The 16,999-nt window shown below is 41.3% G+C and overlaps 2 protein-coding genes across 2 annotated transcripts in view; both read right to left on the bottom strand.

Annotated features, from left to right (window-relative positions):
• The window catches only part of LOC113407228 (box C/D snoRNA protein 1-like), a 68,856-nt gene extending 68,532 nt beyond the window's left edge, over positions 1 to 324 (bottom strand). Inside the window, exon 1 of the mRNA XM_026655457.2 lies at positions 194 to 324. Coding sequence (XP_026511242.1) covers positions 194 to 276 — 83 coding nt within the window. The 5' untranslated portion in view covers positions 277 to 324. The remainder of the gene's footprint in view (positions 1 to 193) is intronic.
• Positions 325 to 4,267: 3,943 nt separating this feature from the next.
• Positions 4,268 to 16,999, bottom strand: part of LOC113407190 (collagen alpha-1(XXIV) chain-like) — a 238,741-nt gene continuing 226,009 nt past the window's right edge. Inside the window, exons 56-60 of the mRNA XM_026655329.1 lie at positions 15,314 to 15,379; positions 14,325 to 14,493; positions 8,850 to 8,959; positions 7,013 to 7,228; positions 4,268 to 5,344 (exon numbers count right to left, since the gene is read on the bottom strand). Coding sequence (XP_026511114.1) covers positions 5,198 to 5,344; positions 7,013 to 7,228; positions 8,850 to 8,959; positions 14,325 to 14,493; positions 15,314 to 15,379 — 708 coding nt within the window. The 3' untranslated portion in view covers positions 4,268 to 5,197. The remainder of the gene's footprint in view (positions 5,345 to 7,012; positions 7,229 to 8,849; positions 8,960 to 14,324; positions 14,494 to 15,313; positions 15,380 to 16,999) is intronic.

Raw genomic sequence — 16,999 nt, 5'->3', positions numbered from 1 at the left:
AAGGTGACACCCTCGCGCCCTGTCCCCGCGAGGGGAGAGGGCACAGGGCAGCCTGCCCCCCCGGCACGGGGCGCGAGGGTGAGACAAGCGGCGGCGCCGCGGCTGCCCCCGCGCCTCGGAAAGGGAGTAGCGGGACACCCTGCCCGACGGGCAGACGTGGATCTGCGGAGCCGAGGCTTCGGGCTGCTCCTACCCGTGCAGCGCCATCTTCCGCTTGCCGCTGGCCAGCCCCGGGCTCCCCGCCGGCCCGCTCGCCGCCCCGGCTCCCTGCTCCATCCGAGTCCCAGCGACACGCGCTCCGCCAGGGGTCACGTGAGCCGTGTTCCTCCCGACTGGCGTGCACAGCGTGGCGGCGCTTTGCGCCTGCGCTGCGGGAGGGCGGCGGGAGACCGCCCTCTGGCGGCTGCTTGGGCGAGCGCCGCTGTTTCCATGGAGACCTGGAAACTCCTCCCTGCGGGATGGCTCTGCCCCCCCATCCCCAGCCTGCTCCCGGGGGGGGGGGGGGCGGCTTTGCCCCCTCCCACCCCAAGCCGCTCCCATTGGTGGACCGGGGCCTCTCCAACCTACTCCCGTTGGGGTGGGGCCGCTGACACACATTCCCATGCAGCGATGTTTAACCGCCCATACCCCCGCGCATCCCTGCCCGGGCCACCCGGCTGCCCCTGGAGGTTAATAATTCACCTGGGGGGGTTGTGGTCCCCGATGGGGCAGGTCGTGCCATTAAGTTTCATGCAGTCCCAAGCAGGGCCGCCGAGAGCGGGTTCGGGCCCTGGTGAAAAAATGTTTTCGAGCCCCCCCAGCAAGGGCGGACGGGCTAAACAGGGCCGACGAGGGGGGGCGGGAAGCCAGGCCCCGGGCCCCCTTCTGGACCGCTGGGCCCCGGTAAGGCAACGAGTGGGGGGGAAGCCAGGCCAGGCCAGGCCCCCTCTTCCGGACTGCCGGGCCCCGGTGATTTGTACCGGCTTCCCCCCCAGTCTCGTCGGCCCTGGTCCCAAGCCTGGAGCTCAGCGCACTTGCCTGGGACATGGCAAGGTAGACTATGGCTCTGAGTGATCACCTCCCAGAGAGGATACAGAAGTTAATTTCACTGATGCACATGTGGTTTCCTCTGATTGGGAAATATCCCTGGTATACAGTGGGCAGACTGGGGATGATATTGCTTTAGCTTTTTAATTTTACCTATAATCAGTGAGGGTTTTTGTTTGTTTGTTTTAAAAATCTGGTCACTGTGTGTGGGCTGTGCTGTTGCACTAATCTAAGCACTGCTGGATATTTGGAAAATGCTTTGACCTAATTAAGAGCTGTTACTTCTCTGGCTGGATTTTGATATTTAGAGATAATGGTCCAAATTCTACACAAAGTAAACCCAGAGTAACCCCATTGATTTTAGTGCAGCTAAATGGTTTGACTGAGAGCAGCATGAAGCTCAATGGTTCTAGGATAGCATATGTTACACTCTGTCAGTTGGGCAATGAAGGGGCCATAGATTCCAGTGTCACTAGTGAGCCCTAAATGGCAAAGGTGGCCACCTAGGCCTTAGAATGTAAATGATCATATGATAAACATCCTGTTTAGTTCACTTGGTCTCGGATTAAATTTCTAAACATGGACTGGTGTATCCCTCCATTTATGTGGGCAGAGGGGTGGAAACCCACCCTGCTTTATGGCATTCTCCCCCTAAACCTAGAGAACACCCTTTGTATTGATAGGGGTTTACAGGTTAGCAGGCAGCATGCCAGAATGGAGTCATATAGTTCCTATCCAGAGCAGGTTTTCTTCAAGTTCCCTGCCACTTAGACCAGTATTAACTCCATATGGCGTGGGCTATTTGTGCAACTGCAGTGGGAGCAGGCTGTACTCTCATGCCAGAGTAGGTTGATGGTGGCTGTGTAAAGATTTCCAAATCTGTGTGGAGATCTGCAAGGGTTGGGTTTCCGTTTGCAACAAATCCCTTGCCTAAACAGTTAGGCTGATTTCTTTCTCATGTTGATGAGGTGGCATGCACCCCTCACCGAGATACATACTGTATTTTTTCCCTACTCTGATGCGCTTCTCTTCATGAGGTGACATTTGGTTATAGGTATTATTTAAACCTATTAAATAGGTATTATTTGGGGTTTGATTCTTTGTTTCCTACATTTGCAGAGGTGTAACTAAGGACAGAATATGAGGACAATAGGGTTGTGTACGTGTAATTTACAGTATTGGCCTATAGAATCTCTATTACTAGAAGTGACATGTCAGAAACTATCCAGCTTGACTTTGAAAATTCAGGCTGCAGCAGAGCGGAGTGTGCAAAACCAGACTTGTTTGGGTTTGTACAGATGACAGAGAAACCCTCTTCTTATTTGTAAATGAACAAATGTGATACAAAAATCAGCTAGAGCTCCGCAATGCCTTTTTCACAGCTACTTTTCAGAGTAGTACTGCGCTTTAAATGTTCTCTGTTTCTCATATTCTATTTGTTATATTAGGTTACAAGTGTTAGAGACAGAAAAAAATCTATTAGGTCAGCCAGTCACTGCTGACTCAGTCAAGAGAGGCAATACTTTATGTAACGTGAGGAATCGGAGGCGTCCACCTCTGCTGGTAAATTGCTTAGCAAAGCTTAAAACAAAGTAGAGCAGGGGTTCTCAAATTGGGGGTTGGGACCCCTCACGGGGTTGCAAGGTTATTACATGGGGGGTCACGAGCTGTCAGCCTCCACCTCAAACCCTGCTCTGCCTTCAGCATTTATAATGGTGTTAAATATATTAAAAAGTGTTTTTAATTTATTATGGGGGGGTCGCACTCAGAGGCTTGCTATGTGAAAGGGGTCACGAGTACAAAAGTTTGAGAACCACTAATGTAGAGGTTCTGTCTGGCTTTTTATATCGTTAGAAATATATTGAAGATATTTTTGGCACAAGACACGCTCTTCCTTAATGAAAACTTCAAACTATTACACATTCCTTTATTTTAATGATGTTTGGGGAGGAGGGGTTCATAGTTGCTTGGCTGGATTGATTCTGTGTTGCCTAGAGCAATTTGAAGTATTATCATCAAAAGAAGTAGAAATTTAACCTTCTTATTTGAATTGAATTGTGTAGGATGGGCCACTAAAGTGGCTCATTAGGGTTTCCCACTCTCTCCCCCTCCAATTTTATTGATGCAGAATAATCATTTTAGAGCATCAGCTATAAAATTCAGGAATGCATATATATGCTAATCTAAAGAATATACACATATAAATAACTTCTTACCATTTAAAGATGCTTGTTTTTTAACACAGCACTGTCCTTATGAGATACAAGCATTAAAAATGCATTAAACATTAAAAAATTAAGTGAAAATGAGAATAAGGTTGATAAAAGATAAAAAAGCCACAGCATGTTGTAAAAGAGTACATTCTTACAAAAACAAATGGCAGTAACATGATCTCAGTGGAAAGTCAAACTAAGAGCACATGTGAAATGGTTAACTGTCATAATATCGCCTTTAAATGCTGAAATGACAATGAAAAATCTTCTCTGAACCATCTCATCTTTTCTCTTTTTCCCCTTAATTGATCATTCTATATCTTGATTTGCTTCTTTAGATTACTCAAAGAATATGCACACTTTAAAGAAATCCATAATTTGAGGAAAAATGCTACTTCAGCCCCAGATTTAGAATTGGAGATTCTACACATTTGTCTTGTATAAGGAAATGTTCTATGTTATTTGTGCAATATCCTGTAACACCACAAATATGCATGTGTTTCCCTTTCTAATACAAATATTTATCAAATAAGAGACTCTGAACAGCCTTTTCATGGTTGCTGAAAATGAACAATACAAGGAAAGGGAATCAAAATAATAAAAGATAAACAGTTATTTTCGAAGCACATTTTATTATAGATGAGTAAGCATGACTTACTATGGATAAAGATGATTTAAATGAATTGCTGTTTGAACACTCTCCCTGCCCCCAAATATGAGGTATAATCTTGCTCTGTATTACTGTACGAACACTGCTTTGACAACAGATATAGGCAAGCAGTTTGCAAAATCTTTTAGAGTAAATGTTTTGTCTTATTGATAAAAGTGTATTTTGTTCAACAACTGAGGGTCAAATACTTTTAGAGTCAATAAAATAAGTGTGAAACAGTGTCTAGTAATATTGCAAACAAATGGAATTTCTAAGTTGCTGAAATAATTATGATTATAACTTAGCAGCCATTCAAAACATATGCTGTATTAAAATTTTCAACAAGTTACAAAATATATACACAATACATCGTCTTAGATGTTATTGGGTGTTTAAAATAGTTAACTGCAGTCCAGAAACTAAACCCCAAAACTATTGTATGTAGCTCTTCTACAACAATCTTTACAATGGCTAACAATTAGTTGTCCTGCCTATAAGCACCATATACAATGTGCTGTCTGGTATACCACTTCCACAAGAATAAACAAAAACATTTTAATCAAAAATTTCACATAAATAATGTTTTTACTTGTAATGAAGTATGTGACCAAACAATTTAAGATAAGTACTTTTACAACAGAAACATATCTTGATGTAACCAGCACATACAGTCTGCAAGAGAAAAAGGGAATCAAATAATCTCTACTAAAGCCACAAGCACCTTGTGTTATAAAGAGCACCAGAAATACAAACAGGAAACACGTAAGAGGTAGTGTACCATCTGTTAAGATGTATGTGTCCAAAAGGACTATAATACAACTTAGTGTTTAAGAAAAGACAACTTCTTGTACTGTGGCATAATTCACTCTCATACACAAGCTATTGCACATTTGGGAGCATTAGCCAGTATTGCTCCTTACTACTGTATGTCTCCAGCTTTCCTTAGGATGTCCTGTACAGTGTTGTTAAATAGGTTATTAAGAATACTAGAGGTCCTGAAGAATTTTATGTTTAGATATATAGTTCTCAGTTCCAGGGAAATATACAAGAAAGCACCAACCAATATTTAAAAAAATTAAATACTTTAGCAATGTCATCATAGTCTTTTTTTTTTTAAATGCCATTTCTCCTTCTTAGGAGGAAGTCTTTTTCTTCCTGAGATTCTTTAAGATATAACCAACAATTTGCTTTAAAATTCTTCCACAGTTTCATAATGATTTAATCTTTAATTCATTTTTGTTTTAAAAAGATGCTTTTTCTGTGCAACAGTTCCATGGTGTTGTGAGAAACCAGAATCAGGTCAGGAGGCTTAGAGAAAGCACACTGAACCACTTTCTATGTTATGCTGTTGTCCTGGTTTCAGATGAGGAAACGTATGCACTTGAACAACCGGAAGGTCAGTAGTGTCCTGAGTGTGAAAAAGGAACTCTGTCTTATGCCAGCTGCCATCTTGGATCTGCAGTTCACGGAATTAGAGAGAGCATTAAATGCATATCAACTATCAATTTCAAAACACAGAGAGAATCTAGAAATCAAGGAACCAGAGAAGCAAATGAGCAATCTGTTCTCTTGTCAATACATGTAACATTTGTGTGATTTTTTTCAAAGGCCATCTCCCAATCCACTGAAGAAAGAACATCTATCAAAATTCTAACTTGCTATAAAGCTTGATGAGAACTTGAACTATGAGACTAATACATATCTATATTGCCTAGGCTTCAGCTTGGATTTAATATGCATTCTTAAGAGTTATGGGGAAATCAATGACGTTTTTTGTCATGAACTTTGGTTATTTTAATTTTTAGAAAATCTCAATAAAAACTGTTACCTTATAAAAAATATAAAATAACAGTATAACACTGTTTGGGGATGTGGGAGTCTTGATGTTTGCAGTCACTCCTTTCTTGCCCAACCAGTCAAAGCAGCAGGTACAGTGGAGACCGCTGAAAAGTGAAATCCCTGCAGGAAGGGATATGTGAGATTCTGCAGGAAATCTGTACAGTACATAGTTTCCTGAAGAGAGAGAGAGATATCTCATAGAATCTCACAGAAAAACTACACTTTTCAATAGCCATCACTGCGTGTCTTACCTTCTTCCAGAACAAAACCCCAAGTCTGACATACTTTTATAAATATAGGGCCTGATTATTCACTGCTTTTCACTTTTTGCAGTAATTTATACCAGTGCAAAGTGCTACAGGTCTAAGTGTGTTGAAAATTCTGATTCGGTAACATTTTATACCCACTTAATACAGTTTCCAGTTTGAAAAGCACCTGTCATCATGCCATCTGTCTGCACACAAATCTCCCAGTGAATTCGAAAGAGTTCCACCCCTGGAATGATGACAGAATAAGGCTAAGTCCTTTGTTCTCTTTAGCACTGTATAGAATTGGATATTTTAGGCTCTCTGTAATAAAAATACAAACTATCGCTACAAAAGTCAGTGGTAAAGGCAACTTCTTGCCTGTTAAAGGAGTTGATCTAATAATCATTGGAAATTTATTAGATTTTTCAGATTTTTCCAAGTTCAAAAACATTTATTTTACCCAATGAAAGTTTGTCCATCATCAGTTTATTACATAAGTAGACAATTGCCCTGTAACTAGTGAAGTTAATGACATTCAGTCATCAAAAGATTAACTTTTAAAGCCTGTAATGAACTTGCCCTTTTCCTGCAGTTTGGTTTTATTCAGATAACATCATCAGAATATATAGCTCAGCCTAAGCTTTCAACCTATGCCTGGCTGTTCCAGGATTTCCTGAAGAACCTCCATGTAGCTACCCTAAGTTTCCTCTGAAGAGAGGGCCCTGTCACCTCTCAGGTCCTGGTAGAATTAACAAGCAGGGTCCACTGAGTCTGATGCTAAGAGCAAAGACAGATTCCCTGCATAACTGCAATTGCTGCTAGCATCTGGATATACCTTGAATTTAATATCAAATGGTCAACACATGGAGAAACTTGCTAAACAAATGAGAAGTGTGCTTCATGTTCTGAAAATCTAAATGACTGTTATAATGATAGAAAGAAAAATAAATGCTCAAAGCTTATATTTATTTTTGTTAATCTAATAATATCTAAACACGAATTGCACTGTAAGTTTAATAACGCCAAAACGTATTTACCATGCATTCATCTGTAAGCACCTTTGGTTCAAGTAGTGTATTTGCTTCAAACATTTGACCATTCCAGCCTTTGAAGTGAACAGATGTTTTCTGAGCATCTGTCTCATTTGTTCCCCACACTGGGGTGTTCAGACAGTGAACTGTGATGGTATGGGTTGCTTCTGAGCTCAGTAAATGAAGAAAGTTCATCTGTACTTTTCCAACTCCAAACTCCAACTAGTTTACAAAAATGCATTGTTAGACATAACAGTTGTATCATGCTCAATGGCCAACAATCAGAAAGATTTTGGCAATATAAATTTGGCACTTATAGGTGATATTAACTGTATCAGTTAATTTGGTTGACAAACCAAAATGCATGTCTCCTGCTTTCTTCAGAAGACGTGTCAGGTATATATAAAAGTGGAATGCCATAATCATCATAATGAATGCATACAATTGTATACAAGCCTATACGGTATAGACATTTGTATAACTTACATTTTCAAAGCTTGTTATAAAATTAATTAATTCTCAGTACACCCCTGAAATGTAGGTAGGTAGATATCCTTATTTTGCAGATAGGAAACTGATTCAAAGAACAGTTCACTGATTCAAAGAAAGACATGCACAGAAAGAAGTGACAGAGTTGGGATCAGAGTTCAGAAGTTCTTTGCTCCCGGTCTTGTTTTTAGTCCATTATATTGCTCTGCCTCTCAACATCTAGATTTTATTAATAACCTGAGATATTGCAAGACAGAGAGAGAGGCGATATACATTGAGCTATATATGGAAAATATATTTTTTTCTTGCATTATTCTTAATACATATTTGCAAGAACAAGTATATATAGAGGGCCAACCCATGCCGCCTAAGTCTGTACACACAGGAGACCCTCTGTGCACAGATCTCACTCCTCCCAATCAGAGAGGTGTGTCAGTTGCCTGTGCTGCACCATCCTCCAGGACTTGTGAAGGATTCTCCCCAGGATTGGAATCGGCTAGAGGAGAGAGAGCAGGGACTGGCCAGTTAGTAGGTGGTGTATGCTAGGTGAGGACTAAGCCTTGAAAATATAATACATTTCTGTGGAGTCCTCCATAGTGGGGAAATGTCCTTGAAGAGGGATACTGGGGGAAGCAGTGGCTAGGGGTTCTCTTGCTCATGTGGATCCAGTGGAACTGTGCTGATTGGCAGAGAGAATAGGATGTTCTGGAGATACAGTTGGCATAAAGGGCACAGGTGCTCCACAAAGACAGCATCCCAGAGGGATCTATGGAGTATGGGGCAGAACCATGGCTCATTCTATTGGAATGGGAAGCTCCCACCTGAATAACAATGTGGGAGAAATCCAATAAGGGGCTTTTTCCTCCCATGGGCAATCTGGCCCACACCCCCACAGATGTGGTACAGTACAGTTTAGTTAAAGTACATAGGTAAAACTTCACACAAAATCAAGTCCCCATTCCAAAAGGCTTTCAGTCTAAATGTAAATAGTTGTTAGGATGCATTTAGTGAAACAAAAGGAAAACCAGTTTGTACTGAATACTTTGGTTAAATGTTCAAGAGCAGTGACCCTTATGTCAATTCACATTTTAATGACAATTACAGTGCACAATACAGGGACAGGGCATTTTAAATATTATAGACAGATTAAAGAGAGGCCCATAAAGGTAGTCGCATAGAGACATATATGAAAAGAAACAGATAATCAAATGAAACAGAGGAATACAGATCTAATTTATGGTGAAATAAAGCTGGTTAGCACTGAGAAATCTGACATGCCAGCATACATTGGGTAAATCAGTGTTCACTTATTCAGAGTTTAAGCATAGAAATATATCCTAAAAGCAAAGCATACCTTTGTCACAGATACGGGTGATAGACATGTCTGGCCACCAGCAGTAAAGTTGCAGAAAACCTCAATGGCATCAGAAGGACATCCAATATTTGGGTCAATCCAGTATTTTCCTATCAATTTATAATCCCAGATAGAAAGGTGAAAAAAGATATAACTGCTGTTAAACAATTTTCTGAATAAAATTGCCATAATTTTTGGCAAATGTTAGAAGTATTATTACTGCAGCTTAACCTCCTATGGCATCACTAAAGAACATAACAGACTAGCCTCCTTGGAGTTACTCTGGGTTTATGCCCAATGTAGGTGATCTGAATTTGGCACATAAAAATTTGATGGTAAGCCAAAGCCAAGCAAATAAAAAAAAAAATCCACAAAGCCTCCACATTACTGTCATGTTATCAATAACTATTCCCTGCTGTTTACCTTTTCTATGGGTTTTGTACCAGTTTGGGATTTTCAACTCTATCCTTTGTTTCCGATACTAAATACTGAGTGTGAGCAGGTGGCATTCCCACTCTGCTCCCAACAAAATCTATGCATGGCTATAGGTAGTCAAACGTACTCCTCTTCCTGGGATTTGGCTTTATTCAAATAATATCAAAAACATGAACATCAGCTTAAGTTTTCATCCCGAGCCTAGCTAGTTACTCCATGTCCCTGCCCTCAGTTCCCTCTGACCAGAGGTTCATTGGCAATTCTTACATCTTGGTGGAGTTAATAAGCAGTACCTGCTGCCATCATGAATTGGTACAAGTTATTCCGCAGCTTTATGCAGGGCTCTAACAGGGTGGTCAGCAGAAGAGCCCAGCATTCGTATGCTGGATCATAGCTCCTGCCATCCTGTTACTCTGACAAAGGCATCATCGCTGCACAGCTAATCTATATTTGATGTACAGCACGTCTGCTCTGTATTTGTGACCTGGTTTCTGTTTAATCTGCTCTTTCTTGATTGTTTGAGTTTATTTCAATGTGTTTTCTATTTAGAGCAGTGGTTCCCAAACTTGTTCCGCCGCTTGTGCAGGGAAAGCCCCTGGCGGGCCGGGCCGGTTTGTTTACCTGCCGCGTCCGCAGGTTCGGCCGATCGCGGCTCCCAGCGGCCGCGGTTCGCTGCTCCAGGCCAATGGGAGCTGCTGGAAGCAGCGGCCAGTACGTCCCTCGGCCCGCGCCGCTTCCACCAGCTCCCATTGGCCTGGAGCAGCGAACCGCGGCCGCTGGGAGCCGCGATCGGCCGAACCTGCGGACGCGGCAGGTAAACAAACCGGCCCGGCCCGCCAGGGGCTTTCCCTGCACAAGCGGCGGAACAAGTTTGGGAACCACTGATCTAGAGGGATACAACAGGGGTTTTGGATACATGGCAGACATTGTAACTAATCTCAAAGTAAAATACAGTTTGAAAAATGTACTGAAAGGCCTGTGCCAACAGAGAACAAAAAAATTAAGCTTTGGAATTATAAGAAAGATATGTTAAGTTTTACATCTGTCTTAACAGTTACACACTTAGAACTGGTACACTCTTATCCACTCTAGATTCTAGAGCACATTTCCTTGATGGAACTAATGTTCATTCTGTAACTAATACTGACTATTCAGCAGCTAGGAGATGTAAATTAGACTCGTAAAGCTGAATCCTCTTCTCCACATACAGTAGCTAGAGATTTGTTTCAAAATTAATTCTGAGAGGAAATCCCTTTTCTATAGTTAGTGTAATAAATGCTCATCAATTTCTGTGAACAGGAAATTAGTACAAGTGCCAGATCATAAAATAGCAAATTGTTTGTTTGCACGTAGGGCCTGTAGTGCACAAAATGCTTTTATTTTCTCTATCTTCATTTCACTTTTGCTGCTAAGATCACAGGTGACCCTCTCTTCAATATGTGGGTGTAATGTGCTTAAAGATGTTGGTTAGTGTTTGCTTTCCTACTTGGGATAGAATATTAAGGCCAATTATTCATTTTTTATCCTGGTGCAACTCCCACTAAAGTCAGTGAGAGAAGAAACAGTGCACGTGACAAGTCTAAAATAAAGCAAAATTTAGTTCCATGTTTCCTAAGCGGCAGTTAAAGATAGGCTAGACTGTGCCCCAGAATCGACAAATGGAGGATCCTTTGTGCAAATCTCCCCATGTCTGCAGGAGAGGGCATGGGGAATGGGTTGACTTCCAGTGAGGGCTGAGCACATCCTTTCTTTACCAGTGTTTTGGAGATTAAGTAGACAAGATAATATAACCTGGGGCTATATTACCTTTTGTGTGAAGCCCCTTCTGTAATAAGAACCCCGCTTTCAAAGGGCGGTCCTGGGGGCAATTGGACCTCTGGTAGTGCAGTTCCACGGGGAGTGCACTAGCAAGAACTGAGAAGGCGAGACGAGAGGGTTCTAGAGCCTGAGAGAATAGCTCTGGCTTCATGTGGATCCTGGAGGACCCATGGAGTTTGGGTCAGACCCACGGAGAGCATGGTGAGGGGGCAAACCCCGATGATTGAACAGCTTTGTTAAGGAAACCTCATTGAATTTTCCTCCCCCTTAGCCTCTTGCGGCTTTTACTGCATGAGGGATGGTCCTATTCTATGCTTTTACCATGCTACTATGACACAGGCAATGAGATTTTAATCCTCAACTGTTTGGGATTTGGCACTTAAACTCCCTTAGGCTCCTTGGAAGAGTCTTGTTTTACATGAGTTTTCTAAACATGTTTATGTTTAAATCATTACAGTATGTGAAAGCCAATGCACACATTTATACTGAAAATGAATACAATACTTTTGCTACATACAGGCAAACCCTATCACCACAGGGAAGTACAGCTCCATTGCAGGGTAAGGGGTGGAGGGCTAGGTGCCTGCTGTCTGCACACCCTGCACCTTGATGCACAGGGCTGTGTCAGAAGTGGGGCAGGGGCTGATGATTCATCAGTTGTTTCCCCTTCCCTCATGTGCAAAGGGGTGTAGGAGCTATTATCTGCAGTGGTCTCAGAGTTCTTCCATTGCTGCTCCAGAATTTGCAGAAGGGAGATACCTTCCTTCTTGACCTCTGCAGCTATCCACAGTGCACAGCCTGGTTACTCAGGGCCAGGACTTGGCCCACAGAAAATAAAGAGTCTACATGCAGGAAGAAAATTATTTCATGATTGGCTAATAACAATCAGGTATGAGTCAGTAAGTTGCCTGACAAAGACTGACTCTGGACAATTTTACCCGGTTAGATGCCATATACATACTGTTTAGCTCATCAGAAGGCACAACAGTAATTCCCCATAAAATTTACATAAGGTTGCATTTGAAAATAAGTACTTTGCCCCCATTACCTCTAAATTCATTTCCTTTTTGCATATTTGTTTTTATTTTAACAATTGTTACCTGTAAGAAATTCATGGTGCTAATGGAAAGATTTGAAGATATTTATAACGAACACACTCAGACGGTGAAGTATGTGAAATACTTCTATTGATGTCACATTTCAATGACCATTCAAGATTTATTGATTAATGGTTGCCTCAAATATAATAGTTGTCAATATATCTGATTATACACATTTTTTCCTATAAAAATATAGACCTTTATCCACACAAAGTTCGTTGCAGGATGAGGTATTTGAGAAATTATTTCTATAACAAAGCTAGATTTAAAAGATGTGAAAATGTTACTAAATATTAGAAAAACTAGATTTCAGATTTTCAGCATGTTTTTTATTTACTCTATATCTGAAGTACTTTAGTTTTAAAAATAAAAATATAATTATACATATCTATACAATATGGCCAGCTTTCACCATATTTGAACATAGTACAGGACATTCCAAAGCACTGTCTAGTAGCCTGTTATTTACTCTATTCTTATGCTATGTAATGACTGGGCTCAATCCTTTCCCCTTTGAAGTCACAATTGGCTTCAGCGGAAGCAGGATCAAATCCATACTGTCTGGAAACTGTGATAATTACAGAACTCAGATTCTGACATTGAGTCAGATGATGCCATTGGCTCAGATTCTGCAAATACTTGCATACATGAGTAACTTTATACATGTGAGTACTTCAATGGGACTACTTCATGTGTATAAAGTTATTAAAACATGTAAGAGCTTCCAGGAGTCGGCACTTCAGTCAGTCATGTCAATATGCCCAGTTTCGTCAAGCTGCAGTCTGAGGGTGTTGGTATGAGCAGTGAACACTAAATATGCTAACATCAGAAGACACACTTTACATATACAATACATTCACATCAACTTAGTGCAAAATACATATAGATTTGTGCCAGTTTGAGCAGTGATGGCCATGAGAATTTCTGTAGAAGTATAAGCAATTTTGAATATGGTGTTAGGAGCCAGTGACCTGGTGTTAGAGCAAATATTTTAAATACCTAAGTACCAGTTACCTCCAAAATTTATTTTTGAATAATAAATCTATTACCTACTGTAAACAGGTGCATATGGAGATATTGTGATAGGTGCTGCAGAAATACTATGATAGCTAGATTAAGGCGGGGCTTTTCAAAGGGGCATAAAGGTACCAGATGCTCAACTTTCAATGAGTTTCAATCGGTACTGGGAGCCAAACTTTCTTAGGGTTCTTTGAAATTTCCAATCTAAATGGTGTGTGTAGTAAGGCTTTAAAATTACACCGAGTCACCTCAGTCAAATCACTTTTCATGAGGTTCTTTGATATGAGGGGCACACACGATACATAACATCTCAGGGTATGTCTACACCGGAGCTGGAAGGTGTGATTTGCAGCTGAGCAGACATACCCACACTAGCTCCGATTGAGCTAATGTGCTAAAAATAAAAGTGTAGTTGCAGAGGTATGAGCAGTGGGAGGGGCTACCTGCCCAAGTAAGTACTTAGGGTCTCAGATGGGATCATACTCAGGTGGTTAGCACATCCCACCATTTGTGCCACTGCAGCTACACTGCTACTTTTAGAGCACTAGTTCAATTAAAGCTAGTGCAGGTACGTCTACTTGAGCTGTAAATGACATCTTCCAGTTTCAGTGTACGCAAACCCATAATGTCAAATGAAAAAGATAAACTTAGAAGTCTGGGTGTGGGCAGTAAGAAGTCTCTAAGCCTGATTTTCATCAGTGTACATCAATTGACTTCAGCTGAGTTACCCCTGGTTTACACCAGCATGATTAGAGTATCATATCCTCTGTACTGAAGATGTGCAGGTTTGAGATTGTTTTAAAGATCCTGCTACTCACAAGAAATTCAGCATTGAGTATTGGTAGGTTGGAATAGCCTAGAAGTAGCAGCAATTACTTTTTCACCATCCACAGAGAGCAGAGGCTGCTTTGGGGATAAAATGACAGGCAAGTCCATTATGGATAGGTGTGTGGTACTCAGTAGTAACATGGAATTAAAAAGTTAAAATTAATATAGTTATTAAAATGCCACCCATTACGGTTTTGCTCTAGAAATTAAAAGTTGGAAACAAGATATTCTAAATCCTGATGATATGTATGATTTGATGAAAGTAGACACTTACCATCTGATACTTTACGTTCACAGTTAAGCAAATCCCTGCAGATGCGTGCTGGGTTATCCCGAGTGCCGAGGGGGTTCTTGATACTGTGCAGTAAATTGCTAAGATAGTGTAGCGTTTTGAATATCTCTGCACTGTGATCTAGTAAAGTTACTTCAGTATTCTGGTAGCTCTGCCGTTAGCAATAATGTTATCACAAAAGTACCATAGCAGCAGTGCATGCAGTTAAATCAAATGCCCATTGGAGACCACATGCAGAAATGAAAGGTGTTTATGGTGCATGCAGCCGGCCACGTATGAGATAATAGAAATGATTTAATCGAATTAAAAATAATTAGTACAATTTATTAAAATTATTGGAGCAAAGGCGTTACAGTCAGGTTAAAAATCATGCAAAACATTGTTATAATACATGCAAATGGAAATTTGAATGCCCAAAAAAGAAAAAAAAAAGAAAAATTAGTTCATTTTATAAGCGATACCTTACACTGTCAGATTTTGAACAACAGAGTTAATAGTCTTAGGTCCCAATTCTAAAGACACGTACAAATGTGCTTAACTTTACACATGTGAGTAAGTTCATTGCATGTGCGTAGTCCCATTGACTGCAATGACTCTACTCACATGCATGAAGTTAAGCGTGTGTAAGTGATTGATGGATCAGGGCCTTAATGACAGTCTCATTTGTAGGCATGTAGCTGAATGTATACACTTCACATTGTATAATGGATTGATACTTTCCATCCTCTTTAATCATATTTAAACATTAGAAATACTGTGGTTTTTAAAACTTGACTTCAATTGCATCCTATATATCCAATTGTGTTTAATCATATTATACACGGGTTAGTTTTTCCTCACAAAACAGTTTCTAGTTTTTCTCTGTTTTCAATAAAGCCTTTGTGAAGAAGCCATGTTTTGGCCTTAAAAAACCCAACTCTTTATACATTTTCTAATGTATGTGCCAATGTAAATAAAGCAAGATATATTACCTCCATCTGTAGTGCACCATTTGATTCAATCAAGGCTTGAATAGCAGCATTGATGTCCATTTGTTTCTGTGTAAACCAAACCCATTGAAGATCAGCAGTAAGATCAACAGAGAATAAAATTAAGGTTGTAAGTTCTTCAAGTATGGCTGCAGAAATATACTAGTTATATCTGATGAAGAATTTGAAAGTCTTTTGATTAAAACATATTGCACATAAATGTGTATGTATCAAAAAGGACCAAAAAAAACCGCCTTCCCCAAAACCTCTGAGGTCTCCTCATTATTTAGTTGAATGCTCCACAGCCATTAAATTACATACTATGTAAATTCTTACTTTTAAAAGGAAAAAGCAAATGGCAGAATGAAATGGAATACTCTTATTTTAAAGAATTGTAATTTAAAAAAAGAAATTACTTTAGTTTCTTTTATCAGTTATTTTCCTGGAAGAAAAATAAAACAAACAAACAAAACAAAAAATCCCCCCAAAAATCTCAAACCAAAACTATTGGCTCCAAATCTGTCTGCCATCTATCTAATCTAATACATCGACAGTTACAAATACTATTTATATATGGAGAAAAAGGTGATATTTACTCTCCAAACAAGATACACAAAGAACAATTCAGTCTCTAGTCAGGCACATACAACATGGGCCAGAATCCCTAGTCTCTTTCCACTACTCCAGTGGTGAAAAGTGCTATATCTTGCCAGCTGAGAATTCCTTTGATGCGAGGGAGTCCTCGGCTGGCATACAACTAGTTCAGCTGCCTCCTATACCTCAGGCCACCCTAGTCCCCACTGTAGGGGAAATGCCAGAGTGGGAGGGGGTGCAGCATCTGTCATGCCATGGCCTGACTCAGGAGGGTGGCCCAGGAAGGGGGCTGCCCAATAGAGCAGAAATAATAGAAAAGGACTAGAACACTAAATCCAACCTCCCAGTAAGTGCTGGATAATAATCCCCTAGAAGAAGATGGATACATTTAATGTAAACTGGAAGAGCATCTGGTGAATGACATACCCGGGAGCATCCTACTTCCCTTCAGAATTTGTATATGCTGAAGTCCTGCAAGTAAGCTTTTAAACTGGAGTGAAGTTTACATAGGCCAAGCATGTGAGCATGGGCATGTGATTTGCCCTTTTAGGACTCTGCAACAAGGTAGCACTACTTAGGGTTACCATCCGTCCGTATTTCCCCGGACATGTCCGGCTTTTGCGTCTCTAAATAGCCGTCCGGGAGGAATTGGTTACAAGGTTAAAATGTCCGGGGTTTTTTTCTCCCTCGCCTCCCTCCCTCCCTTCCATGCAGAGTGCGGCTGCTGATTGGGCGGCTGGGCCAACTGACCCGCTCCCATTGGCCTCCAGCAGCCAGAGCCCTCCCCTGCTCCCCCCTCCCTCTGTCTGCAGCCCTGTGTAACACACAAACCCCGACCCACCGGGCAGAGTATTTTGCAAACACATGGAGCCAGAATGGTAAGGGGAGTCGGAGGGAGAGGGGGGCAGTCAGGGAGCGGGGGAGTGTTGGATGGGTCCTCGGCCTCCACCTGCCAGCCCCCCTCCTTGCATCCCGTCCCCCCCGTGGACCCCCCTCCCCGCCTGCCTCTCCCTTGTCTGCTGCCCCCAGGTCCTAGTGTCCCCCATCTACTAATGGGAAGACAGGCTGCCCTTACCCTGCCCTTCCACCCTAGCC

The sequence above is a fragment of the Terrapene carolina genome, unplaced genomic scaffold (assembly GCF_002925995.2).
Source record: "Terrapene carolina triunguis isolate 2854851 unplaced genomic scaffold, T_m_triunguis-2.0 Scaffold210, whole genome shotgun sequence".
Taxonomy (NCBI): domain Eukaryota; kingdom Metazoa; phylum Chordata; order Testudines; family Emydidae; genus Terrapene; species Terrapene triunguis.
This window is presented reverse-complemented; position numbering and strand designations above follow the sequence as displayed.